This window comes from Anoplopoma fimbria, chromosome 15 (assembly GCF_027596085.1).
Source record: "Anoplopoma fimbria isolate UVic2021 breed Golden Eagle Sablefish chromosome 15, Afim_UVic_2022, whole genome shotgun sequence".
NCBI lineage: Eukaryota > Metazoa > Chordata > Actinopteri > Perciformes > Anoplopomatidae > Anoplopoma > Anoplopoma fimbria.
In genome coordinates this window covers 24287120-24314589 of record NC_072463.1, presented here as the reverse complement: position 1 = coordinate 24314589, position 27470 = coordinate 24287120, and the positions used below count along the sequence as shown (strand labels likewise).

Below are 27470 nucleotides of genomic sequence, written 5' to 3'. Positions count from 1 at the left end.
TTTTTTTTCAACATGCTATAGTATGACTTTTTTCATGACTTTTTCGACATGCTATAGTATGACTTTTTTCGACATGCTATAGTATGACTTTTTTCATGACTTTTTTCGACATGCTATAGTATGACTTTTTCAACATGCTATAGTATGGCTTTTTTTCTGACTTTTTTCGACATGCTATAGTATGACTTTTTTCATGACTTTTTCGACATGCTATAGTATGACTTTTTTCAACATGCTATAGTATGACTTTTTTCTTGACTTTTTTTTTTCGACTTTTTTGCTATAGTATGACTTTTTTCGACATGCTATAGTATGACTTTTTTCATGACTTTTTTCAACATGCTATAGTATGACTTTTTTCATGACTTTTTCGACATGCTATAGTATGACTTTTTTCGACATGCTATAGTATGACTTTTTTCATGACTATTTTCGACATGCTATAGTATGACTTTTTTTCTGACTTTTTCGACATGCTATAGTATGACTTTTTTCATGACTTTTTCGACATGCTATAGTATGACTTTTTCGACATGCTATAGTACGAATTTTTTCATGACTTTTTTCAACATGCTATAGTATGGCTTTTTTTCGACATGCTATAGTATGACTTTTTTCGATGCTATAGTATGGCTTTTTTCAACATGCTATAGTATGGCTTGACTTTTTTTTCAACATGCTATAGTATGGCTTTTTTTCTGACTTTTTTCGACATGTTATAGTATGACTTTTTTCGACATGCTCTACTATGACTATTTTCCTGGCACATTTCGACATGCTATAGTATGACTTTTTTCGACATGCTATAGTATGACTTTTTTCATGACTTTTTTCGACATGCTATAGTATGACTTTTTTCAACATGCTATAGTATGGCTTTTTTCTGACTTTTTCGACATGCTATAGTATGACTTTTTTCGACATGCTATAGTATGACTTTTTTCATGACTTTTTTCGACATGCTATAGTATGACTTTTTTCATGACTTTTTTCGACATGCTATAGTATGACTGCTATAGTATTTTTCTGACTTTTTCGACATGCTATAGTATGACTTTTTTCATGACTTTTTCAACATGCTATAGTATGACTTTTTTCATGACTTTTTCGACATGCTATAGTATGACTTTTTTCAACATGCTATAGTATGACTTTTTTCATGACTTTTTTCGACATGCTATAGTATGACTTTTTTCTGACTTTTTCGACATGCTATAGTATGACTTTTTTCAACATGCTATAGTATGACTTTTTTCAACATGCTATAGTATGGCTTTTTTTCTGACTTTTTCGACATGCTATAGTATGACTTTTTTCACATGCTATAGTATGACTTTTTTCATGACTTTTTTCGACATGCTATAGTATGACTTTTTTTCGACATGCTATAGTATGACTTTTTTCATGACTTTTTTCGACATGCTATAGTATGACTTTTTTCATGACTTTTTCGACATGCTATAGTATGACTTTTTTCAACATGCTATAGTATGACTTTTTTCATGACTTTTTCGACATGCTATAGTATGACTTTTTTCAACATGCTATAGTATGACTTTTTTCATGACTTTTTCGACATGCTATAGTATGACTTTTTTCTGACTTTTTCGACATGCTATAGTATGACTTTTTTCATGACTTTTTTCGACATGCTATAGTATGACTTTTTTCAACATGCTATAGTATGACTTTTTTCATGACTTTTTCGACATGCTATAGTATGACTTTTTCAACATGCTATAGTATGACTTTTTTCATGACTTTTTTCGACATGCTATAGTATGACTTTTTGACTTTTTCGACATGCTATAGTATGACTTTTTTCATGACTTTTTCATGCTATAGTATGACTTTTTTCATGACTTTTTCGACATGCTATAGTATGACTTTTTTCAACATGCTATTTTATGACTTTTTTCGACATGCTATAGTATGACTTTTTTCATTTTTTCGACATGCTATGACTTTTTTCGACATGCTATAGTATGACTTTTTCGACATGACTTTTTGACATGCTTAGTATGACTTTTTTCAACATGCTATAGTATGGCTTTTTTTCTGACTTTTTCGACATGCTATAGTATGACTTTTTTCGACATGCTATAGTATGGCTTTTTTTCTGACTTTTTTCGACATGCTATAGTATGACTTTTTTCTGACTTTTTCGACATGCTATAGTATGACTTTTTTCATGACTTTTTTCGACATGCTATAGTATGACTTTTTTCGACATGCTATAGTATGACTTTTTTCATGACTTTTTCGACATGCTATAGTATGACTTTTTTCAACATGCTATAGTATGACTTTTTTCATGACTTTTTTTTCGACATGCTATAGTATGACTTTTTTCGACATGCTATAGTATGACTTTTTTTCATGACTTTTTCGACATGCTATAGTATGACTTTTTTCATGACTTTTTCGACATGCTATAGTATGACTTTTTTCGACATGCTATAGTATGACTTTTTTTCTGACTTTTTCGACATGCTATAGTATGACTTTTTTCGACATGCTATAGTATGACTTTTTTCATGACTTTTTTCGACATGCTATAGTATGACTTTTTTCTGACTTTTTCGACATGCTATAGTATGACTTTTTTCATGACTTTTTCGACATGCTATAGTATGACTTTTTTCGACATGCTATAGTATGACTTTTTTCATGACTTTTTCGACATGCTATAGTATGACTTTTTTCAACATGCTATAGTATGACTTTTTTCATGACTTTTTTCGACATGCTATAGTATGACTTTTTTCGACATGCTATAGTATGACTTTTTTCTGACTTTTTCAACATGCTATAGTATGACTTTTTTCATGACTTTTTCGACATGCTATAGTATGACTTTTTTCAACATGCTATAGTATGACTTTTTTCATGACTTATTTCGACATTCTATAGTATGACTATTTTCTGACTTTTTTCGACATGCTATAGTATGACTTTTTTCATGACTTTTTTCGACATGCTATAGTATGACTTTTTTCAACATGCTATAGTATGGCTTTTTTTCTGACTTTTTCGACATGCTATAGTATGACTTTTTTCATGACTATTTTGACATTTTTATGACTTTTTTCATGACTTTTTTTCGACATGCTTAGTATGACTTTTTTCGACATTTTCGCTATAGTATGACTTTTTTCTGACTTTTTCGACATGCTATAGTATGACTTTTTTCATGACTTTTTCGACATGCTATAGTATGACTTTTTTCGACATGCTATAGTATGGCTTTTTTTCTGACTTTTTTCGACATGCTATAGTATGACTTTTTTCATGACTATTTTCACATGCTATAGTATGACTTTTTTCATGACTTTTTCGACATGCTATAGTATGACTTTTTTCGACATGCTATAGTATGACTTTTTTCATGACTTTTTTCGACATGCTATAGTATGACTTTTTTCGACATGCTATAGTATGACTTTTTTCATGACTATTTTCGACATGCTATAGTATGACTTTTTTCACTTTTTCGACATGCTATAGTATGACTTTTTTCTGACTTTTTCGACATGCTATAGTATGACTTTTTTCGACATGCTATAGTATGACTTTTTTCATGACTTTTTCGACATGCTATAGTATGACTTTTTTCGACATGCTATAGTATGACTTTTCATGACTTTTTCGACATGCTATAGTATGACTTTTTTCTGACTTTTTCGACATGCTATAGTATGACTTTTTTCGACATGCTATAGTATGACTTTTTTCAACATGCTATAGTATGACTTTTTTCGACATGCTATAGTATGACTTTTTTCATGACTTTTTTCGACATGCTATAGTATGACTTTTTTTCTGACTTTTTCGACATGCTATAGTATGACTTTTTTCACATGCTATAGTATGACTTTTTTTTCATGACTTTTTTCGACATGCTATAGTATGACTTTTTTCATGACTTTTTTCGACATGCTATAGTATGACTTTTTTCGACATGCTATAGTATGACTATTTTTCTGACTTTTTCGACATGCTATAGTATGACTTTTTTCATGACTTTTTCGACATGCTATAGTATGACTTTTTTCGACATGCTATAGTATGACTTTTTTATGACTTTTTTCAACATGCTATAGTATGGCTTTTTTTCTGACTTTTTCGACATGCTATAGTATGACTTTTTTCGACATGCTATAGTATGACTTTTTTCATGACTTTTTCGACATGCTATAGTATGACTTTTTTCGACATGCTATAGTATGACTTTTTTCGACATGCTATAGTATGACTTTTTCGACATGCTATAGTATGACTTTTTTCGACATGCTATAGTATGACTATTTTCATGACTTTTTCGACATGCTATAGTATGACTATTTTTCTGACTTTTTCGACATGCTATAGTATGACTTTTTTCATGACTTTTTTCAACATGCTATAGTATGACTATTTTTCTGACTTTTTCGACATGCTATAGTATGGCTTTTTTCGACATGCTATAGTATGACTTTTTTCATGACTTTTTTCGACATGCTATAGTATGACTTTTTTCATGACTTTTTTCGACATGCTATAGTATGACTTTTTTCGACATGCTATAGTATGACTTTTTTCGACATGCTATAGTATGACTTTTTTCATGACTTTTTCGACATGCTATAGTATGACTTTTTTCATGACTTTTTCAACATGCTATAGTATGTATGACTTTTTTGCTATAGTATGACTTTTTTGACATGCTATAGTATGACTTTTTTCATGACTTTTTTCGACATGCTATAGTATGACTTTTTTCGACATGCTATAGTATGACTTTTTTCATGACTTTTTTCGACATGCTATAGTATGACTTTTTTCGACATGCTATAGTATGGCTTTTTTCTGACTTTTTCGACATGCTATAGTATGACTTTTTTCGACATGCTATAGTATGACTTTTTTCATGACTTTTTCGACATGCTATAGTATGACTTTTTTCGACATGCTATAGTATGACTTTTTTCATGACTATTTTCGACATGCTATAGTATGACTATTTTTCTGACTTTTTCGACATGCTATAGTATGACTTTTTTCATGACTTTTTCAACATGCTATAGTATGACTTTTTTCAACATTTTAGTATGACTTTTTCACATGCTATAGTATGACTTTTTTCGACTTTTTCGACATGCTATAGTATGACTTTTTTCAACATGCTATAGTATGACTTTTTTCTGACTTTTTTGCTATAGTATGACTTTTTTCGACATGCTATAGTATGACTTTTTTCATGACTTTTTCGACATGCTATAGTATGACTTTTTTCACATGCTATAGTATGACTTTTTTCTGACTTTTTTCGACATGCTATAGTATGACTTTTTTCATGACTTTTTCGACATGCTATAGTATGACTTTTTTCGACATGCTATAGTATGACTTTTTTCATGACTTTTTCGACATGCTATAGTATGACTTTTTCGACATGCTATAGTATGACTTTTTTCATGACTTTTTTCGACATGCTATAGTATGACTTTTTTCATGACTTTTTTCGACATGCTATAGTATGACTTTTTTCGACATGCTATAGTATGACTTTTTTCATGACTTTTTTCGACATGCTATAGTATGACTTTTTTCTGACTTTTTCGACATGCTATAGTATGACTTTTTTCATGACTTTTTCGACATGCTATAGTATGACTTTTTTCATGACTTTTTCGACATGCTATAGTATGACTTTTTTCATGACTTTTTCGACACATGCTATAGTATGACTTTTTTCTGACTTTTTCGACATGCTATAGTATGACTTTTTTTCAACATGCTATAGTATGACTTTTTCATGACTTTTTCGACATGCTATAGTATGACTTTTTTCGACATGCTATAGTATGACTTTTTTCATGACTTTTTTCGACATGCTATAGTATGACTTTTTTCATGACTTTTTTCGACATGCTATAGTATGACTTTTTTCAACATGCTATAGTATGACTTTTTTCATGACATTTTCGACATGCTATAGTATGACTTTTTTCAACATGCTATAGTATGACTTTTTTCTGACTTTTTTCAACATGCTATAGTATGGCTTTTTTTCTGACTTTTTTCGACATGCTATAGTATGACTTTTTTCATGACTTTTTTCGACATGCTATAGTATGACTTTTTTCAACATGCTATAGTATGACTTTTTTCTGACTTTTTCGACATGCTATAGTATGACTTTTTTCACATGCTATAGTATGACTTTTTTCATGACTTTTTTCGACATGCTATAGTATGACTTTTTTTCGACATGCTATAGTATGACTTTTTTCATGACTTTATTCAACATGCTATAGTATGACTTTTTTCATGACTTTTTTCGACATGCTATAGTATGACTTTTTTCAACATGCTATAGTATGGCTTTTTTTCTGACTTTTTTCGACATGCTATAGTATGACTTTTTTTCTGACTTTTTCGACATGCTATAGTATGACTTTTTTCATGACTTTTTTCGACATGCTATAGTATGGCTTTTTTCAACATGCTATAGTATGACTTTTTCATGACTTTTTCGACATGCTATAGTATGACTTTTTTCATGACTTTTTTCAACATGCTATAGTATGACTTTTTTCATGACTTTTTTCGACATGCTATAGTATGACTTTTTTTCATGACTTTTTCGACATGCTATAGTATGACTTTTTTCATGACTTTTTTCGACATGCTATAGTATGACTTTTTTCAACATGCTATAGTATGGCTTTTTTTCTGACTTTTTCGACATGCTATAGTATGACTTTTTTCGACATGCTATAGTATGACTTTTTTCATGACTTTTTTCGACATGCTATAGTATGACTTTTTTCGACATGCTATAGTATGACTTTTTTTGACATGCTATAGTATGACTTTTTTCATGACTTTTTTCGACATGCTATAGTATGACTTTTTTCAACATGCTATAGTATGACTTTTTTCATGACTTTTTCGACATGCTATAGTATGACTTTTTTCGACATGCTATAGTATGACTTTTTTCATGACTTTTTTCGACATGCTATAGTATGACTTTTTTCATGACTTTTTTCGACATGCTATAGTATGACTTTTTTCATGACTTTTTTCGACATGCTATAGTATGGCTTTTTTCAACATGCTATAGTATGACTTTTTCATGACTTTTTCGACATGCTATAGTATGACTTTTTTCGACATGCTATAGTATGACTTTTTTCATGACTTTTTTCGACATGCTATAGTATGACTTTTTTCGACATGCTATAGTATGACTTTTTTCATGACTTTTTTCGACATGCTATAGTATGACTTTTTTTCTGACTTTTTCGACATGCTATAGTATGACTTTTTTCGACATGCTATAGTATGACTTTTTTCATGACTTTTTTCGACATGCTATAGTATGACTATTTTTCTGACTTTTTCGACATGCTATAGTATGACTTTTTTCATGACTTTTTCGACATGCTATAGTATGACTTTTTTCGACATGCTATAGTATGACTTTTTTCCTGACTTTTTCGACATGCTATAGTATGACTTTTTTCGACATGCTATAGTATGACTTTTTTCATGACTTTTTCGACATGCTATAGTATGACTTTTTTCGACATGCTATAATAGTATGACTTTTTTCTGACTTTTTTCGACATGCTATAGTATGACTTTTTTCATGACTTTTTCGACATGCTATAGTATGACTTTTTTCATGACATGCTATAGTATGACTTTTTTCATGACTTTTTTCGACATGCTATAGTATGACTTTTTTCGACATGCTATAGTATGACTTTTTTCATGACTTTTTTCGACATGCTATAGTATGACTTTTTTTCTGACTTTTTTCGACATGTTATAGTATGACTTTTTTCGACATGCTATAGTATGACTATTTTCTGACATTTTTCGACATGCTATAGTATGACTTTTTTCGACATGCTATAGTATGACTTTTTTCATGACTTTTTCGACATGCTATAGTATGACTTTTTTCAACATGCTATAGTATGACTTTTTTCTGACTTTTTCGACATGCTATAGTATGACTTTTTTCATGCTATAGTATGACTTTTTTCATGACTTTTTTCGACATGCTATAGTATGACTTTTTTCATTTTTTCGACATGCTATAGTATGACTTTTTTCGACATGCTATAGTATGACTTTTTTCATGACTTTTTCGACATGCTATAGTATGACTATTTTTCTGACTTTTTCGACATGCTATAGTATGACTTTTTTCATGACTTTTTTCAACATGCTATAGTATGACTTTTTTCATGACTTATTTCGACATGCTATAGTATGACTTTTTTCGACATGCTATAGTATGACCTTTTCATGACTTTTTCGACATGCTATAGTATGACTTTTTTCTGACTTTTTCGACATGCTATAGTATGACTTTTTTCAACATGCTATAGTATGACTTTTTTCTGACTTTTTTCGACATGCTATAGTATGACTTTTTTCATGACTTTTTTCGACATGCTATTTTTCATGACTTTTTTCGACATGCTATAGTATGACTTTTTTCATGACTTATTTTTCGACATGCTATAGTATGGCTTTTTTTCTGACTTTTTCGACATGCTATAGTATGACTTTTTTCGACATGCTATAGTATGACTTTTTTCATGACTTTTTTCGACATGCTATAGTATGACTTTTTTCATGACTTTTTCGACATGCTATAGCATGACTTTTTTCGACATGCTATAGTATGACTTTTTTTCATGACTTTTTTTGACATGCTATAGTATGACTTTTTTCATGACGACATGCTATAGTATGACTTTTTTCACTTTTTTCGACATGACTTTTTTCGACATGCTATAGTATGACTTTTTTCGACATGCTATAGTATGACTTTTTTCATGACTATTTTCGACATGCTATAGTATGACTATTTTTCTGACTTTTTCGACATGCTATAGTATGACTTTTTTCATGACTTTTTTCAACATGCTATAGTATGACTTTTTTCATGACTTTTTTCGACATGCTATAGTATGACTTTTTTCGACATGCTATAGTATGACTTTTTTCATGACTTTTTTCGACATGCTATAGTATGACTTTTTTCTCATGACTATTTTTTTCATGACATGCTATAGTATGACTTTTTGCTATAGTATGACTTTTTTATAGTATGACTTTTTTCGACATGCTATAGTATGACTTTTTTCATGACTATTTTCGACATGCTATAGTATGACTATTTTCCTGACTTTTTCAACATGCTATAGTATGACTTTTTTCGACATTTTATACATGACTATAGTTCCTGACATTTTTCGACATGCTATAGTATGACTTTTTTTTTTTTCGACATGCTATAGTATGACTTTTTTCATGACTTTTTCGACATGCTATAGTATGACTTTTTTCATGCTATAGTATGGCTTTTTTCTGACTTTTTCGACATGCTATAGTATGACTTTTTTCAACATGCTATAGTATGACTTTTTTCATGACTTTTTCGACATGCTATAGTATGACTTTTTTCGACATGCTATAGTATGACTTTTTTCATGACTTTTTTCGACATGCTATAGTATGACTATTTTTCTGACTTTTTCGACATGCTATAGTATGACTTTTTTCATGACTTTTTTCGACATGCTATAGTATGACTTTTTTCACATGCTATAGTATGGCTTTTTTTTTTCGACATGCTATAGTATGACTTTTTTTCTGACTTTTTCGACATGCTATAGTATGACTTTTTTCGACATGCTATAGTATGACTTTTTTCATGACTTTTTTCGACATGCTATAGTATGACTTTTTTCGACATGCTATAGTATGACTTTTTTCATGACTTTTTCGACATGCTATAGTATGTATGACTTTTTTCGACATGCCATAGTATGGCTTTTTTTCATGACTTTTTTCGACATGCTATAGTATGACTTTTTTCATGACTTTTTTCGACATGCTATAGTATGACTTTTTTCGACATGCTATAGTATGACTTTTTTCATGACTTTTTCGACATGCTATAGTATGACTTTTTTCGACATGCTATAGTATGACTTTTTTCATGACTTTTTTCAACATGCTATAGTATGGCTTTTTTTCTGACTTTTTCGACATGCTATAGTATGACTTTTTTCGACATGCTATAGTATGACTTTTTTCATGACTTTTTTCGACATGCTATAGTATGACTATTTTTCTGACTTTTTCGACATGCTATAGTATGACTTTTTTCATGACTTTTTCGACATGCTATAGTATGACTTTTTTCGACATGCTATAGTATGACTTTTTTCATGACTTTTTTCGACATGCTATAGTATGACTTTTTTCATGACTATTTTCGACATGCTATAGTATGACTTTTTTCATGACTTTTTCGACATGCTATAGTATGACTTTTTTCATGACTATTTTCGACATGCTATAGTATGACTTTTTTCGACATGCTATAGTATGACTTTTTTCGATGCTATAGTACTTTTTCAACATGCTATAGTATGACTTTTTTCATGACTTTTTCGACATGCTATAGTATGACTTTTTTCACACATGCTATAGTATGGCTTTTTTCTGACTTTTTCGACATGCTATAGTATGACTTTTTTCGACATGCTATAGTATGACTTTTTTCATGACTTTTTTCGACATGCTATAGTATGACTTTTTTCGACATGCTATAGTATGACTTTTTTCATGACTTTTTTCGACATGCTATAGTATGACTTTTTTCTGACTTTTTCGACATGCTATAGTATGACTTTTTTCATGACACATGCTATAGTATGACTTTTTTCATGACTATTTTCGACATGCTATAGTATGACTTTTTTCGACATGCTATAGTATGACTTTTTTTTTTCATGACTTTTTTCGACATGCTATAGTATGACTTTTTTTCTGACATTTTTCGACATGCTATAGTATGACTTTTTTCGACATGCTATAGTATGACTTTTTTCATGACTATTTTCGACATGCTATAGTATGACTATTTTTCTGACTTTTTCGACATGCTATAGTATGACTTTTTTCATGACTTTTTCGACATGCTATAGTATGACTTTTTTTTTCACATGCTATAGTATGACTTTTTTCATGACTTTTTTCGACATGCTATAGTATGACTTTTTTCATGACTTTTTTCAACATGCTATAGTATGGCTTTTTTTCTGACTTTTTCGACATGCTATAGTATGACTTTTTTCGACATGCTATAGTATGACTTTTTTCTGACTTTTTGACATGCTATAGTATGACTTTTTTCTGACTTTTTCGACATGCTATAGTATGACTTTTTTTTTCGACATGCTATAGTATGACTTTTTTCATGACTTTTTCGACATGCTATAGTATGACTTTTTTCGACATGCTATAGTATGACTTTTTTCATGACTTTTTTCGACATGCTATAGTATGACTTTTTTCAACATGCTATAGTATGACTTTTTTCTGACTTTTTCGACATGCTATAGTATGACTTTTTTCGACATGCTATAGTATGACTTTTTTCATGACTTTTTTCGACATGCTATAGTATGACTTTTTTCATGACTATTTTCGACATGCTATAGTATGACTTTTTTCATGACTTTTTCGACATGCTATAGTATGACTTTTTTCATGACTTTTTTCAACATGCTATAGTATGACTTTTTTCTGACTTTATAGTATGACTATAGTATGACTTTTTTCAACATGCTATAGTATGACTTTTTTCTGACTTTTTTCGACATGCTATAGTATGACTTTTTTCGACATGCTATAGTATGACTTTTTTCATGACTTTTTTCGACATGCTATAGTATGACTTTTTTCATGACTTTTTCGACATGCTATAGTATGACTTTTTTCAACATGCTATAGTATGACTTTTTTTCTGACTTTTTCGACATGCTATAGTATGACTTTTTTCAACATGCTATAGTATGACTTTTTTCATGACTTTTTTCGACATGCTATAGTATGACTTTTTTCGACATGCTATAGTATGACTTTTTTTCTGACTTTTTCGACATGCTATAGTATGACTTTTTTCATGACTTTTTCGACATGCTATAGTATGACTTTTTTCGACATGCTATAGTATGACTTTTTTCATGACTTTTTTCGACATGCTATAGTATGACTTTTTTGACTTTTTCGACATGCTATAGTATGACTTTTTTCATGACTTTTTCGACATGCTATAGTATGACTTTTTTCTGACATGCTATAGTATGACTTTTTTCATAGTATGACTTTTTTCGACATGCTATAGTATGACTTTTTTCGACATGCTATAGTATGACTTTTTTCATGACTTTTTTCGACATGCTATAGTATGACTATTTTTCTGACTTTTTCGACATGCTATAGTATGACTTTTTTCATGACTTTTTCGACATGCTATAGTATGACTTTTTTCGACATGCTATAGTATGGCTTTTTTCCTGACTTTTTTCGACATGCTATAGTATGACTTTTTTCATGCTATAGTATGACTTTTTTCATGACTTTTTCGACATGCTATAGTATGACTTTTTTCGACATGCTATAGTATGACTTTTTTCATGACTTTTTCGACATGCTATAGTATGACTTTTTTCATTTTTTTCGACATGCTATAGTATGACTTTTTTCATGACATGCTATAGTATGACTTTTTTCATGACTTTTTTTTTTCGACATGCTATAGTATGACTTTTTTCAACATGCTATAGTATGGCTTTTTTTCTGACTTTTTCGACATGCTATAGTATGACTTTTTTCGACATGCTATAGTATGACTTTTTTCATGACTTTTTTCGACATGCTATAGTATGACTTTTTTCGACATGCTATAGTATGACTTTTTTCATGACTATTTTCGACATGCTATATAGTATGACTTTTTTCTGACTTTTTCGACATGCTATAGTATGACTTTTTTCATGACTTTTTTCGACATGCTATAGTATGACTTTTTCATGACTTTTTCGACATGCTATAGTATGACTTTTTTCGACATGCTATAGTATGACTTTTTTCATGACTTTTTCGACATGCTATAGTATGACTTTTTTCATGACTTTTTTCGACATGCTATAGTATGACTTTTTTCGACATGCTATAGTATGACTTTTTTCATGACTTTTTTCGACATGCTATAGTATGACTTTTTTCATGACATGCTATAGTATGACTTTTTTCGACATGCTGTAGTATGACTTTTTTCATGCTATAGTATGACTTTTTTCGACATGCTATAGTATGACTTTTTTCATGACATGCTATAGTATGACTTTTTTCATGACTTTTTTTCGACATGCTATAGTATGACTTTTTTCATGACTTTTTCGACATGCTATAGTATGACTTTTTTCGACATGCTATAGTATGACTTTTTTCGACATGCTATAGTATGACTTTTTTCGACATGCTATAGTATGACTTTTTTCATGACTATTTTCGACATGCTATAGTATGACTATTTTCCTGACTTTTTCAACATGCTATATAGTATGACTTTTTTCGACATGGTATACTATGACTATTTTCCTGGCACATTTCGACATGCTATAGTATGACTTTTTTCATGACTTTTTTCGACATGCTATAGTATGACTATTTTTTTCGACATGCTATAGTATGACTATTTTCATGACTTTTTCGACATGCTATAGTATGACTTTTTTCGACATGGTATACATGACTAGTTCATGACATTTTTTTAGTATGACTTTTTTCATGACTTTTTTCGACATGCTATAATATGACTTTTTTCATGACACATTTTTTCGACATGCTATAGTATGACTTTTTTCATGACTTTTTTTGACATGCTATAGTATGACTTTTTCCTGACTTTTTCGACATGCTATAGTATGACTTTTTTTTTTCGACATGCTTTACTATGACTATTTTCATGACTTTTTTCGACATGCTATAATATGACTTTTTTCGACATGCTATTATGACTTTTTTCATGACTTATTTCGACATGCTATAGTATGACTTTTTTCACACATGCTATTGTATGGCTTTTTTTCTGACTTTTTCGACATGCTATAGTATGACTTTTTTCATGACTTTTTTAGACATGCTATAGTATGACTTTTTTAATTTCTCCTGATGCAGGTTCAAAAATAAACTACAGGAATGCACAACTGTTTTGTTTCTCATGTATTTCTTGTGTTGCAAATGAGTTATGACTGGATTTCCTTGTACAGCCGTTTGTTGCACAATGACAATAAAGTATCTTTCAATTCTTATATCTTGAATGGCTGTTTTGACTTTTTATTTGATATTCTATACCATGACTTTTTGCAAAATGATTCATGAATTACAACACAATGACTTTTTTTCGACACAATTTAATAATATGATTTTATTACATTTACTATTACCTGTTCATACATGTTTTTAAAACGTGCTATACAATCACTCATTTAATTCATTTTTCTTTTAGAAACTATTATGTCACTTTTTAGGATACATCATACCATGACATTTCTGAAATACTGTTCTATGACTTTTTTTGACATGGTATACTTTGACTATTTTCCTGACTTTTTTCGACATGCTATAGTATGACTTTTTTCATGACACATTTCGACATGCTATATGACTATGACTTTTTTTCACATGCTATAGTATGACTTTTTTGACGACATGCTATAGTATGACTTTTTTCGATGCTATAGTATGATGACTTTTTTCAACATGCTATAGTATGACTTTTTTCATGACTTTTTCAACATGCTATAGTATGACTTTTTTCATGACACATTTCGACACGCTATAGTATGACTTTTTTCATGCTATTTGGCATTCTATACTGACTTTTTTTCGACATGTTATAATGACTTTTTCGACATGCTCTAACTATGACTTTTTCCATACTATGCACATTTTTTTTTTTACATGCTATAGTATGACTTTTTTCATGACTTTTTTCGACATGCTATAGTATGACTTTTTTTCGACATGCCATAGTATGACTTTTTTCATGACTTTATTCAACATGCTATAACTATGACTTTTTTGGACATACTATTATATGACTTTTTCGACATGCTATACTATGACTTTTTTTCGACATGCTATACTATGCCTTTTTTTCAAAATGCTATACTATGACTTTTTGACATACGATACTGTGACTTTACGATATACTATATTGACTTTTAGACATACTATAATATGACTTTTTTTCAACATGTTATACTGACTTTTTTTCGACATACTATGCTATGGTTTTTTCAACATACAATACTATGACTTTTTTTCAACATTATATACCATGCCTTTTTTGTACATTTTTCAACATGCTATACTATGACCTAATTCGACATAGTGTACAATGATTTCTTTCATGAAGTTGTTTTTGACATACTATACTACAACTTCATACTACTTTTTTGACATACTATATTATGGCTTTTTTCAACATGATATGCTGACTTTTTTCGATATACTATGACTTTTTCCGACATGTGACATTCTATGACTGACTTTTTTTTCCGACATACTATACTTTTACCTTTTTTTGACTTTTTTCGACATGCTTTACTATGACTTTTCGACATACTATACTGTGACTTTACGATATACTATACTGACTCTAATGCAGATGTCTGCTAAATCTTAGATAGTATAAGTTCTCACAGACCTAAAACTAGTGCTTTGTTACTCAAGACTATCTCCTCTGAAGCCACAGAAATGTTCATTTTTATTTATATAAAAATGTATTTATATATCGTGAGGAAATGTGTGGGTTCTTTATTCTGAAAGAGGCTTTTAAAGCCTTTTAAATTGTCAGGAGTGGCTCCAGTAGCATTTTAATTTTATTTAATCAATAACTTAAATACGGCAAGTGTATTTGATGTTGAGCCACATTGCACTGAAATGCCTAATGTCAGTAGGGCTTTGTTTGTATTTGCCTGATTTGCACAATGTTCCCTTGGTGTTTTTTATTGTAGTATACAATGTATAATGTTCATTCGTACTCAAAAAATGAACACATACCATTAGTTGTGTTCAGCTTTTTTAATTTACATGTTTTCATTTTAAACAAACTGTCGGTCAACAAATACAATTAATATTTAAACTAAAAATGATTGATATCCATTCAAGGGAGCTGTACTGTGATGATCAGATCTCGTAACGCTCATGCTTGAAATGTAGGCGAAGTCGGCAGAGTCCCACAGTTCTGTGTTCACCCGTCTCTTATTTCTTTTTGGCAGCAAGCAGGTTTGGTGCAGATACTTTAACTTTGCCTGGCATGTTTCTGGATAGATCCGTATCCTGTAACACAGAATGGTAGAGGGGATGCCGTTTGAATGGTAAAATAAATAAAAACACACAACTAATTCTGAATTATTACAGAATAATACCACAATTATTTTTACAAATATTCAATCAATCTGTAAATTGTGTCTTCAGAGTTGTTATTTTGTCCAAATCCCAAAGCTATTGTACTTGCAATTACACAAAAGCTGAAAATCCTTACTTTTAAAAAGCTAAAAAAAACCAATGTTTGGTATTTTTCCTTTATACATAAAAATCATGCTCTGCAATCATTTCAGAATTTCCAATACTTTATAATACTAAATAGAATTAACTACAATAACTAAAATATAAAAGTCATCTTTTCTACATGCTATACTAAGCCTTTTTTTGACTGTGCCTCTTTTTATATTCTATACTATGACTTTTCTTTTTTTGTTCAACATTATATACCATGCCTTTTTTGGACATTTTTCAACATGCTATACTATTACTTTTTCAACATACTATACTGACTTTTTTCGACATACTATACTATGACTTTTTTTCGACATACTATTTTATGAATATTTTTCAACATGCTATACTATGACTTTTTTCCAACATGCTATACTGTTATTTTTTGACGTACTATAATATGACTTTTTTGGACATGCTATACTGACCTTTTTCAACATACTATGTTTTTTTATTTATTTTTTACATGCTTTATTATGACATGTCTTTTTTCAACTTGCTATAGTAATACTTTTCTTTGTTATACTATATTGGGACTTTTTATTATTTATTTTTCTACCATGACTATTTTTTACCTTTTTGGGGCATAATATACTATGAATTTTTACGACATCTTTAAGACATGCTATACTATGACATTTTTGCGACACTTAAACTTTTTATACGACATGCTAAACTATGCCTTTTTTGAACATACTATATTCAAACTTTTCCTTACTTTACTGTTGAATAAGTTTTTGTTACATTTTTGTCATACTGCACTATGATGTTTTTTACTTAATTATTTGACATATAATATGATTTTATTATGTTTTTTGACTTACTATATTATGACTTTTTTTACATACTATAATATGACTTCATATTACTTGCTTTCAACATGCTACACTGACCTTTTTGGAAATACTTTACTACCTCATGTCTTTTTCTATGACTTTTTTGGACATACTGTAATATTACTTTTTTTTCAACATGTTATACAATGACTTTTTTTCAACATGCTATACTATGAATTTTCTTCGACATACTATAATGATTTCTTTCGACATGCTATATTATGACTTTTTCAAAAATGCTATACTATGAATTATTTTCAACATGGTATGCTATGACTATTTTTCAACATGCTACACTGACTTTTTTCGACATTCTATACTATGACTTTTTCAAAATGCTATACTATGACTTCTTTCGACATGCTATACTATGACTTTATTCGACATAGTATAGTATGCCAAAAAAAGTCAGTATTTTTTGACATTGACTTTTTTTTCGAAATACTATACTATGACTTTTGAAAAATGTAATAAAGATCATACTATAGCATGTATTCAAATATATTTTAGCATTATACCCAATGTCATAGAAATTGCCATAAACTTCTTTACCTTGACACTGCGGAACAGGTCCTTTTCTCTGGTTGAGGCATCTCTGGCTTTCATGAAGCTTAAAACGGCAGTGCGTGCAGCTAGTACAAACAGAAAAAACATTTTTAAGCAAAAATTGACCCTGTAAAAAAACATTCAGCAAAGGCTTTCTGAATCTTAAAATGGATTGCTAATCTTACCTTTTCCTTTCTTCTGAGACCCTGGTGTCAATTTCACCTTGTGTCTGTGGTTAACAAAACAAATGTATTTAGCCACTGCAAGCTTCCCTTTTTCTCTTAAACACAAAAAGGTTATTGCACATACTTGTAGTTGGAAAGGGCAGTGTATGGAGCACAGACTGGCACTGCAAACAACAGCACATCTTCAGGATGAGGCTGGCCCGACAGAGAGGTGAGCAGATTCTCTGCTTCCTGGGGCAGCACAAAGAAAAAATAAAGTTTATGCAGTAGTAAGCTTACTGGCGCATTCAAGGGGCAGTGTGTAGCATTTTGGGGGATCTATGAGCAGGAATTCAACATAATATTCATAAATATGTTTTCATCATAATCACCTTAAACTAAGAATCGTGAGAGTCTATCGTGTTGCACCCCAATGCTTCTACAGTAGATCAGAATTGACGACCCTAACACTGGCTCTGGCGAGAGCCTTTCAAGTTTGTATGTTTCATTTAGGGCACTGTTGTTCTCCAACACAATTGTGAAACTGAGCTGGGGTATTCGAAACCGCAGTACCGCCAGCAGCCATCTGACTTTGCATTCGGTGGCTCATGTTACCACAGACATGGAAAGGGAGGAGTGAGGGGAGGGGTATTTAGTTGGTTGCAATCTGCAACCACACCACTAGAAGCCACCTAAATCATTCCCACTGTCCCTTAACGAAACATTAATTTATCCCTAAAATGTTCTTTGAATTATTAAAATACTGTACTTACATCGTAGAGGGAATAATGATTTATTTCTATTAACTATAAGAAGTATTTATCCAAAGTTAAAAGTTTGCATTAAGAACCCACCTCTGCTCCGGGGTTGTCCTGGTCCACTTCATCTTCCTGAAAGAGATAACACCATTTAAAAAGGATTACAAAACATATACGAAACAAAGTTGTTCAAAATGGTGTTTGTCTTGGCAGATAACTTTGTTAACATCAGAACACATATAGTAGATTTCCGACACTGGCATTGGATCTCCATCGGGTCACGTACCTTGTCCTCCTGTTCAGCAGGAACTCCCTCCTCTACAGGCTGTTTCTCCTCATCACCCTCCACTGCTACCGTCTGCTCTGCTTTTTTTGCAGCAACCTCCTCATTACGAGGTTTCTGGGGTTGTTTCTGAGGGGCTGGTTTCCTAGCGGGTTCGTCTTTCCCCTTCCCCTTCTTTCCTTTCTTCCCCTTATCCTTCTCTTCCTTAGTGGAACCTGCTGACTACGGAGGAAAAGTGTTAATGCTGTTATTAATTGTGTCAGTCTCAAGGACTATGCACATGACAACTGTTTTGACATGAGTTGCAGCTACTACTAAGAATTTTACAGCTGGTGTGATGGAAGTGTCACTGGACAGAACATAGTGATGACTGCGTAGAGGGTAGTTTTATATAAATCCTCACCCCAAGCAGCTGCATCATCAGCTCCCTGTCCTCTTCATCCTGGTCTTTGTACTTCTCTTTGATCTTCTTTAACTTGTTCTGCAGTGACAACAGGGAAGATATTTGCACAAAAACAACAAAGATTGAAGTTAAGGATCAGTTAAGGTTCAAGATTGATCCATCAAGTAAACTCACAATGCGTGTAACAAAGCGTGTAGGTAAGCTATTGTTAGAACCGATGTTGTATCCATTCATTTTGTGCTAAATAAAATTACAGCCTTCAATTAGTTGCCGATTATGCAAAGAAAAATATGTTTCTAGTCATGCTTTTAATAATTATACTGGTGTTGTTTTCCTGCTTATCGATTGCATAATTTACCATCATTTTATTCCTTTAAAAGGGTACATTTTAGCCTTGCAATTCATTTTTCTTTTCTACCATAAATTGAATCCCCCCAAGATTTGCAAATCCATACTTGCATTGTTGAAGTTGTATTACTTTGTTTTTCATTTGATCCTAAGAACAGAACATCTTTTCTTATCAAACTCCTCTATTACCCTTTGACCTCTCTTCGGTGGCTGCTGGGAGGGACCTCCTCCACCTTTGGATCCCTGATCAACTGCTGATCCAGCAGACGAAATCTCAGTCTTCTCCTCAGTCTTCTTCTCAGTCTTCACCTCAGTCTTCACCTCAGTCTTCACCTCAGTCTTCACCTCAGTCTTCACCTCAGTCTTCACCTCAGTCTTCTCCTCAGTGTCGCAACCTTCCTGTTTCTGCTTCTTCTTCTTCTCTTCTCTAGTGGGAAACACAAAAACACCTGTATCAATGACTGGACGATTAAAAACGTATTCATTAAATAAAATCTTCTTCATAACACCTATTTTTTTCTAAAACCAACCACATGTCTCAACACTAACTGTTGCTGAAAGCCTTTCAAGTTTGTTGTAGGAGCTACAGGAAGAAATACATTTTGAATATAAGTATATGTATTTTATTCCATTCAATTACCTTCTTTGCTTGGCAGTCATGTGTTTCCTCCCCTGTGAGTCTAGCTCAACCTGAAGAGAAATTAATGAAACAAAATATTATTTTGTATCAAGGGTTTGCATAAAAAAATCATGCTTTGTTCACGAAGAACAAAACACTGTACAATGGTTCAACCAGACTGACAAAGATCTCTCTGGGCAAGAGGTGACTAAGAACAGAAGAAATCACCAGTCAATTGAAAAGTAAACTGGAAGCTTACCATTCAAATTTGTTATATTTTAAAGGAACATGTTACTGTTTCAGTTTCAATTGCACAACAATTCCTGTAACAAGCTGCAATGAACAGGTTTGTTGCCTAAAGCAAAGCCTTTCTTAAAACATCACAATAGAAATATAAGGTTAGTCCAGGGTTAACACCATTGTAATTGGATCACAGAATCTGTAATTAACATACTATGGAATGAAAGAAATATTAGTTTAACCTTTAAATGTATTTCTTCTGCTTTGGTGCGAAAACTATTTGAAATGTAACTTGTACTTTTGGAGTCTGAATAATACTAATTGTGTCTCTGTTAAAATAGTCATTATTAAAGGAAAGAAAAAAGACATCAATAAAACAAATGACCCCAAACTTTATGTGGCTAAAGATAGCGACAAATTACCTGAGTGCTTGGTTCCTTTTTGAAACCAGGGTTCTGAGTATTCCTAGAAATAAGGAGAGACACTTTTATTAAGTACCATTCATTGTTCTGTGCAATGACTGAACTATGAGGTTTGTAGAAAGATGGGCAAGACCTTCTTATTCATACAGTTACAGCATTGTAATGGTAATATTACCTGCTGGGCTGTAAATGAGACAGGGAGATGGTTGTATCCGGAAAGCTGAATTCTTCGCTCTCCTCATTCTTCATCTCCTTTTCCTCCCCGCTGTCTTCCTCTCCACTCATCTCTTCCTCTGCCTCCAAGTTGTCCTCCTCAGGAACAGCAGCCAGTTCTCCACCTGCACCATCATCTCCCCCAACCACCTTTTTAATAATCGTTTCCATCTCTCCATCTCCTACCGCTCTTTCCTCGCCCTGATCTTCATTACTGCTGTCATCACCTGCAAAGAAACAGAGTTAGCTACAACACCTGCTTGTAGTTGTTGCATACAAAGTTAATTAATTAATCATTTTGTGTCTGCTACCTATCAGCTCTTCTTCCTCCACTAACATCTCGGCAGCTCTAGATGTGGCGTCCTCCATGTCCTCCTCTATAGTCTTCACTTTTCTCTCCCCTTTGTGCCGAAACACACTCTGCTCATCGACCTGCACAGAGACGAGAGTGTAACTTAAGTGCATTAAGACGAAGAGTTAAACTTGCACCCACAGCTCATGATGGTTTTTACCTTGAAGAGAAATCCGAAGCCCATAATCAAGTAAGAGGGTGGCAGAAAGTTTTTCTTTCCTGGAGAGAAATACGTCAAATGTAAGGTCCTCTGTTAGATGCTATCATTAGCAGTCACACTTTTAATATGTTGCTCTGCTGCTTTATAAAATGTAAACATCTTACATTTAAGTGTGTCTTACCTCTGATCATGAAACTTCCAGTGGTCAGGTACTCTCCAGTGGGAGCCGTCTTAGACACCTGAACACAGAAAAAAGATATCACCACTAAATGATAAATAATGCCAACATTTCTCCATATATAAACTACATCAATAACACAATTTAAGCATTTTACTGCTTGAAGTCTATTTTCATTCACCCATGTCTGTTAACTATCTACAGACTACTTTAAAAGTTAAGGTAAGTTATATTACATATTCATTAACTATGTTACAGAATAAGTACAATTTTACAATATGATGATAATAAAGAAACAGCAAACATATGAAAATATACTTTGGCCCTTGGCTTGTTAACAGCAAATATGCTACCTTGTTTTAACCCTTGCTCTTGCCACCTGATTGAATCAGTTGTTTCGTATTAGAAGTATTGGACATGATAGATTACAAAAATCCCCATACATAATTTGGTCGATTGTATTTTATATACTACAGATATCAGTAATCGGTGTGTAAGAGATACAAATACTGATATAAATATAAACAAGATTTCAGTTGCATGATATTGATGACTCACCTGATGATGATGAACCCACCAAGCGCTGGTGATGATCTTGGCATCCCAAGCAGCACTGTAGCACACAGACATAGTGCCAGTTTCTGTCAGGGTACGAGGAGGAATGGGGATACCTGCAGCAGGAAGACAGAGGGGCAGAGACAAAGAGGAAAAAGTAGAATGAAGTATGTTCACAAACTGAAAACATCAGGTGAAATAGTGAATGGAAAATGTGCAGGTTTACCTGAGGGGTTTTTGATGACGCAGCTAGTCGCTCCATGGAGGTCGGCATGAACATAAACATCACCTGACAAAGTAAAGGCACAAATGAGGGGTTAAAACAGCTCCATTTTGAAGGAGCTTACTTTTTAAAAGGTAAGAGTATACAAGTTTATTCATTACCCGCCCGGAGGTAGCGTTTGACAATAATCTCGTTCTGCTGCTGATCCCTTCCTGCGATGATGAGATAATTCTCTGAGCTGATGAACCACAAAAACTTCTCAAACCTGCCAAAAGGGGATAAAAGGTTGAGAGACTGGAAGGCTCCACTGCTAGTCATGTATTTATAAAAATACTGTATCAGAGTCGGAATTTGTATTAGGCACATATGGTTATGTGTGTCTCACCAGTAGACTTTCCTGGCCTTCTGAATGGTGGTCACAGTCTGAACCTCTTTCAGTGTCTGCTGTGTTTTTTTCTCTGCAGATTTCATAGCCTTGAATGACATGAAAGAAGAACATTTAACAGTATATAAAAGTATAATGATTTGCAAGTGGTTGAAAACAATGATCCTTAGAACCAAAAAATACTTGCTTTGCTCTTAATGATGTTTCTTGCTGGTAATACAGTAATTTGTCACTTGCATATGTATAAAGGCTTACACTTTTTGTTGCCTTCAACCTGAGTGAATAAAACTGATTTCTTACCTTACCTGCTGCTTCAATAGTTTTATGTTCTTTCTTTTCAGCAGTGCGTTTGAAGTCATAGTACCTAATAAACACAATGACAGGGTCCATCAGCTGTAAAAAACAACACCACATAATGCTTAATTCTATGTCTAAAGCTAAACAGGTGAACCTACTTTTTGGCATTGGCATATGCTGACAGGCCAAGATCCACATCTACTAACGTGGGCTTGTTCCTTTGCAACTTCTTGTTCTGTCCTTTGTCCTTATTTTTGTTTTTCTTCCCTTTCTCCTCCACTACATCTTTTTTCTCTTCCTCTTCTTGGTCGTCCTCAGAAATGTATGGATTCCTAGATGGTAGAAGACACACATGAGTCAAATGGTGTTACAATAAGCAGAGCGGCCTGTGGGACATAAGTTTCTGTATCAGATGGTCTCACTTTAAAAGCATGGTGATATGGTTGGTCTGCAGCTTCAGCTCCTTGATGGCGCAGGCCACCGGGTCACCAGCAGCTTGTGCCTCTTTGACGATAGTGCCGATCTCAGTCCAGTCCACCTGATTCGCCAGTGCACTGCGCACCACCTGCAGCGCCCTCTCTACCACAGGCAGGTTCATCTCCACCAGTTCACCCTTTATTCTGTCCACCTCCTGCAGGACACAAGACAAGATTTCAAGAATTTCAGCAATGTTGAGATGAAAAGACTTAAATTTCATATGCAAATTTCAGTTAATTCTTCTCAACAACACCGACATTAATGTTTTACAAATATATACAAATAGGAAAGCAGGAGCCATCCTGTGCCGCATTTACAACAGACAAACCTAAAAGGTGGCAGTAATACTGACCTGTGCTTGGTGCAAGGCCTCCAGTCTCTGAACGTGGTCCTTCTTAACATTTTCCAACTTCTTCATAGCCTGTTTCTCCTGCTGCAAGGCCTTCATGTCAATCTTCTGAGTCTCCATCTTGGAAAAGAACTCATCCACTGCCTGAGTAAGAGGATCACATTGGATTCAAATAATGTTCAGGCCAAAAGCGTGAATTCACAATGTAAAGAAGAAAGGATCAATATTATTTCCTAAATAAGGCATCACGAAATAAATACATAAATAAATAAGCAGCGATGTAAATATTTACCTTATCAAAAGTATCAAACTCCAAATAGGGACTCTTTGCATGCTGGGCAAAGAGGAATGGGTGGAATTCATCATATCTGAAAGTAGACAAGTATATTAATTAACTTAATTTCAATAAAAATATGCAAATTCTGTGTTAAACCAAACCGGACATACGTGAGCAGTTCTTCACTGGGTTTGCCAGGAGTTAAGCTTGGTTTCTTCTCACTCTTTTGAATGATGTAGCCCTTGAAACAAACAAAGCAGAGAGTTCGTGAATATAAAAAATCTATTACAGGATCTCAAAGGAATTTCCCTCAAAGTAAAGAATGCTAATAAAAAGATCCCTTACTTTGCCACTGAAGTTTTCTGTTTTTTCCATATAGGTTTCTGCAATCTGCAGGGCTTCCAGGATTTTAGGTGCAACTGAAAAAGCAGTCAGATCAAATACTGTATTTACAAAAAAAACATTACAAATAGAAAATCTAATCGTAAAATAGAAACACTATATCCAATGGTCTGTTACTGCAATTAACCATAAACCAGTAACCTTTATTTCTCTACAATACCTTGGGCAGCATCCACTTGACTGTCAACTTTGACAGAGCCCTGCAGTCCCACCTCTATCAGACTGTGTTCTATCAGAGTGGCTCCATAGGCTGGAGGTGTGTTTGGAAAAGACACAAAACAAAGTTCAGTTTGTTCATTTACATGATAAAATAAGTTTAAGACATTTAACCTCAAGTGTATCTGCTTCAATTCAACATTTCAGAACTGTTGCGTTGCTACTTACGAAGGTGAGGGTTCAGGACCCTTTTGACTTGCTCTCCATTCGGTGCTTTGCTGAGGATTTCAGTAAGTCTACATAAAAAAGTAATAGAATAAAATTAGTTTTCACTGGAAAAGAGTAATTCATGTTTATTGAGTTCTGATGGAAGTCCATCTAGTCCACAAACTCAACAAGTAAATGTAAAGATGTAGTTACCGCTCTAAACTGATAAGTGGTTCAGGGGGTCGGGCGCTCTCCACAGGGTATCGCTCTCTAACTGCAATCTTAACATCTTCTACCTCTGCTGTACGAAACCTCAGTAGGTTCAGGATGGTGTACTCATGGTCTGTGAGAATGACGTTACCCTGAAGATTGATATGGACAGACCAACAAATGCACACGCACACAAACACATGTATTACTGTCATGGTTCTGGATCCAAGCTGATAGATCAGAAGTTTGATATATGCATCTCACAATGTTTTTCTCACCCTGTCATACAGTTCAATAATCAAGTGGTAGGCAGCCTCATCTGAGCCAAACTGGATGTCAACAATCCTGTCAATCCCGAGCTGCTTAACCTGGGTCAGCCGCCGGGACTTCAGGTGTTTTCGACACTACGGAGGAAGTTGCTTTAAACATTCAGTTTTAATACAACTAATACATAAATAAACAAATACAGGAAAATCACAATAACAAGAACCTTGTACCGACATTGACATGTCAAATCTGTTTAGGAAAAGGAAAAAAACATGTCAAACTGTCATGCTGCTGTTTATCACACTGGACTTCAAGGAAAGATGGTTTACATGGAATTCTCAGTGAAATCTGATTTGAATCATGAATCTAAATATCATGAAAGCCTACAATATGGATAAAATGACACATTCATGATTTTAAAAGAAACAACTTTGGTCAGTCTTAAATCAATGAACAAGATGTCCTTACTTTCATTGCAAAGCCCGAAGGCATCATGTTCTTGGGCCATTCAAAGTCTGTGGAGTGAATCCGAATCCCAGATTCAATCAGGATAATAGCTTTGCTGTCAGGTCTAGGACAAAGATATGACACTTGAGTTATACATAATGACTGATAGTGGCGGATTATAACTATAGTATATTTAATGTCTTCTATACTCCAGTACACTTTTGAGGTACTCTTCCGTTTCATGCCACATGATACTTCTTCTCCACTACATTTCTCAGGTAAATACTTTACTTCTTACATCACATTCATAAGACAGCTATTGTATAACTAGCAGATACATACAAAGCATATGGTGAGCCACTTTGCTGCATAAGGCCAGACCTGAATCCCAATTCCTTACTTAAAATGAATTCGTAGTAGTTTGTAGCACTTATTATATTCGTATTAGTCTGTTGCAATTATTGTTTTCGTAGTAATCTGCCTCTGCACTATACTTTTGCTCTGGTTTATGCTTTAAGATGCTTGTTTAAGAAAGGAGATGCACTTATGACTTCTGGTGACTAGTAGTTCTCTTGAATACCTATGTTGAATACACTTCCTGTAAGTCGCTTTGGATAAAAGCGTCTGCTAAATGACTGTAATGTAATGTAATGTAATTACAAATCACAAACTTGAATGCAGGTTTTTATTTATAATAAACACTTGTAATATCCTAGTAAGACATAGAGCTTAATGCCATGGGGAAACACCATTACATTAAACTTGTCCTTACTTTTGCAGACGGATGAGATAAGTCTTGTTGTCGATGTCATACACGTTGTTCACTCTCATTCCAATGTAGCTGTAAAATAACAAATACACTTCTGATCAGCATTTGTGGACAAATCCCCATAAACCAGTTAGCTTAGCCTCCACAACATGCATCACCTACTTAGCACTGATCTCGGCAACAACTGCCCTGATATCCACGGTGGCGAATCTTGTTTTCATGGTGACCAAAAAAAGTTGGCTTCAATTAGAAAACACTGAGGAGAAAAACCCACATTTCTAGAAACCACATATGTAAGGAAAACATGCAGGGGATTACCGCGCATGCGCAGAAGTGACGAGAGTTTTACGGAAGCCGGCGTGGATCAAAAACGAATCTGTCCACGCCTTTATAATCATTATGGTTTTTTTCTTGTTTTATGATTATTTGTTTGACATTTTTAATTTCAGCTTGGGTTCTTGGAAATTAAGATGGTCATTTTCATTATTTTCTG

At 33.2% G+C, this 27470-nt stretch overlaps 1 protein-coding gene across 2 annotated transcripts; it reads right to left on the bottom strand.

Annotated features, from left to right (window-relative positions):
• Positions 1-15942: 15942 nt before the first annotated feature.
• Positions 15943-27293, bottom strand: LOC129103119 (ribosome quality control complex subunit NEMF-like). Of its 2 annotated transcripts, XM_054613407.1 has the most exons (33): positions 27140-27293; positions 26981-27049; positions 26230-26332; positions 25773-25898; positions 25498-25646; positions 25306-25373; positions 25082-25171; positions 24865-24938; positions 24690-24760; positions 24535-24610; positions 24246-24386; positions 23839-24047; positions 23575-23748; positions 23420-23483; positions 23120-23208; positions 22896-22999; positions 22738-22800; positions 22515-22627; positions 21960-22017; positions 21779-21837; positions 21578-21698; positions 21229-21493; positions 21054-21096; positions 20413-20462; positions 20142-20199; positions 19962-20105; positions 19425-19502; positions 19025-19243; positions 18835-18870; positions 18126-18232; positions 18002-18045; positions 17823-17902; positions 15943-16215 (listed from the first exon to the last, which is right to left on the bottom strand). In XM_054613407.1, the coding sequence occupies exons 1-33, from the start codon at positions 27196-27198 to the stop codon at positions 16138-16140; spliced, it is 3282 nt and encodes a 1093-aa protein (XP_054469382.1). In that variant the 5' UTR covers positions 27199-27293; the 3' UTR covers positions 15943-16137. The 2 variants fall into 2 exon arrangements, with proteins under 2 accessions (XP_054469382.1, XP_054469381.1); XM_054613406.1 differs by having other exon boundaries at positions 19962-20199.
• Positions 27294-27470: the final 177 nt, after the last annotated feature.

Bases quoted from the DNA above. Each gene is read 5' to 3' on its own strand.
- LOC129103119 (XM_054613406.1), bottom strand. From the start codon at position 27,198: ATGAAAACAAGATTCGCCACCGTGGATATCAGGGCAGTTGTTGCCGAG. The intron at 25,647-25,772 runs GTGAGAAAAACA...ATCAATCTTCAG, and splicing joins TTATTGAACTGTATGACAGG to GGTAACGTCATTCTCACAGA. The intron at 24,939-25,081 runs GTATTGTAGAGA...CTGCTTTTTCAG, and splicing joins TCAAGTGGATGCTGCCCAAG to TTGCACCTAAAATCCTGGAA.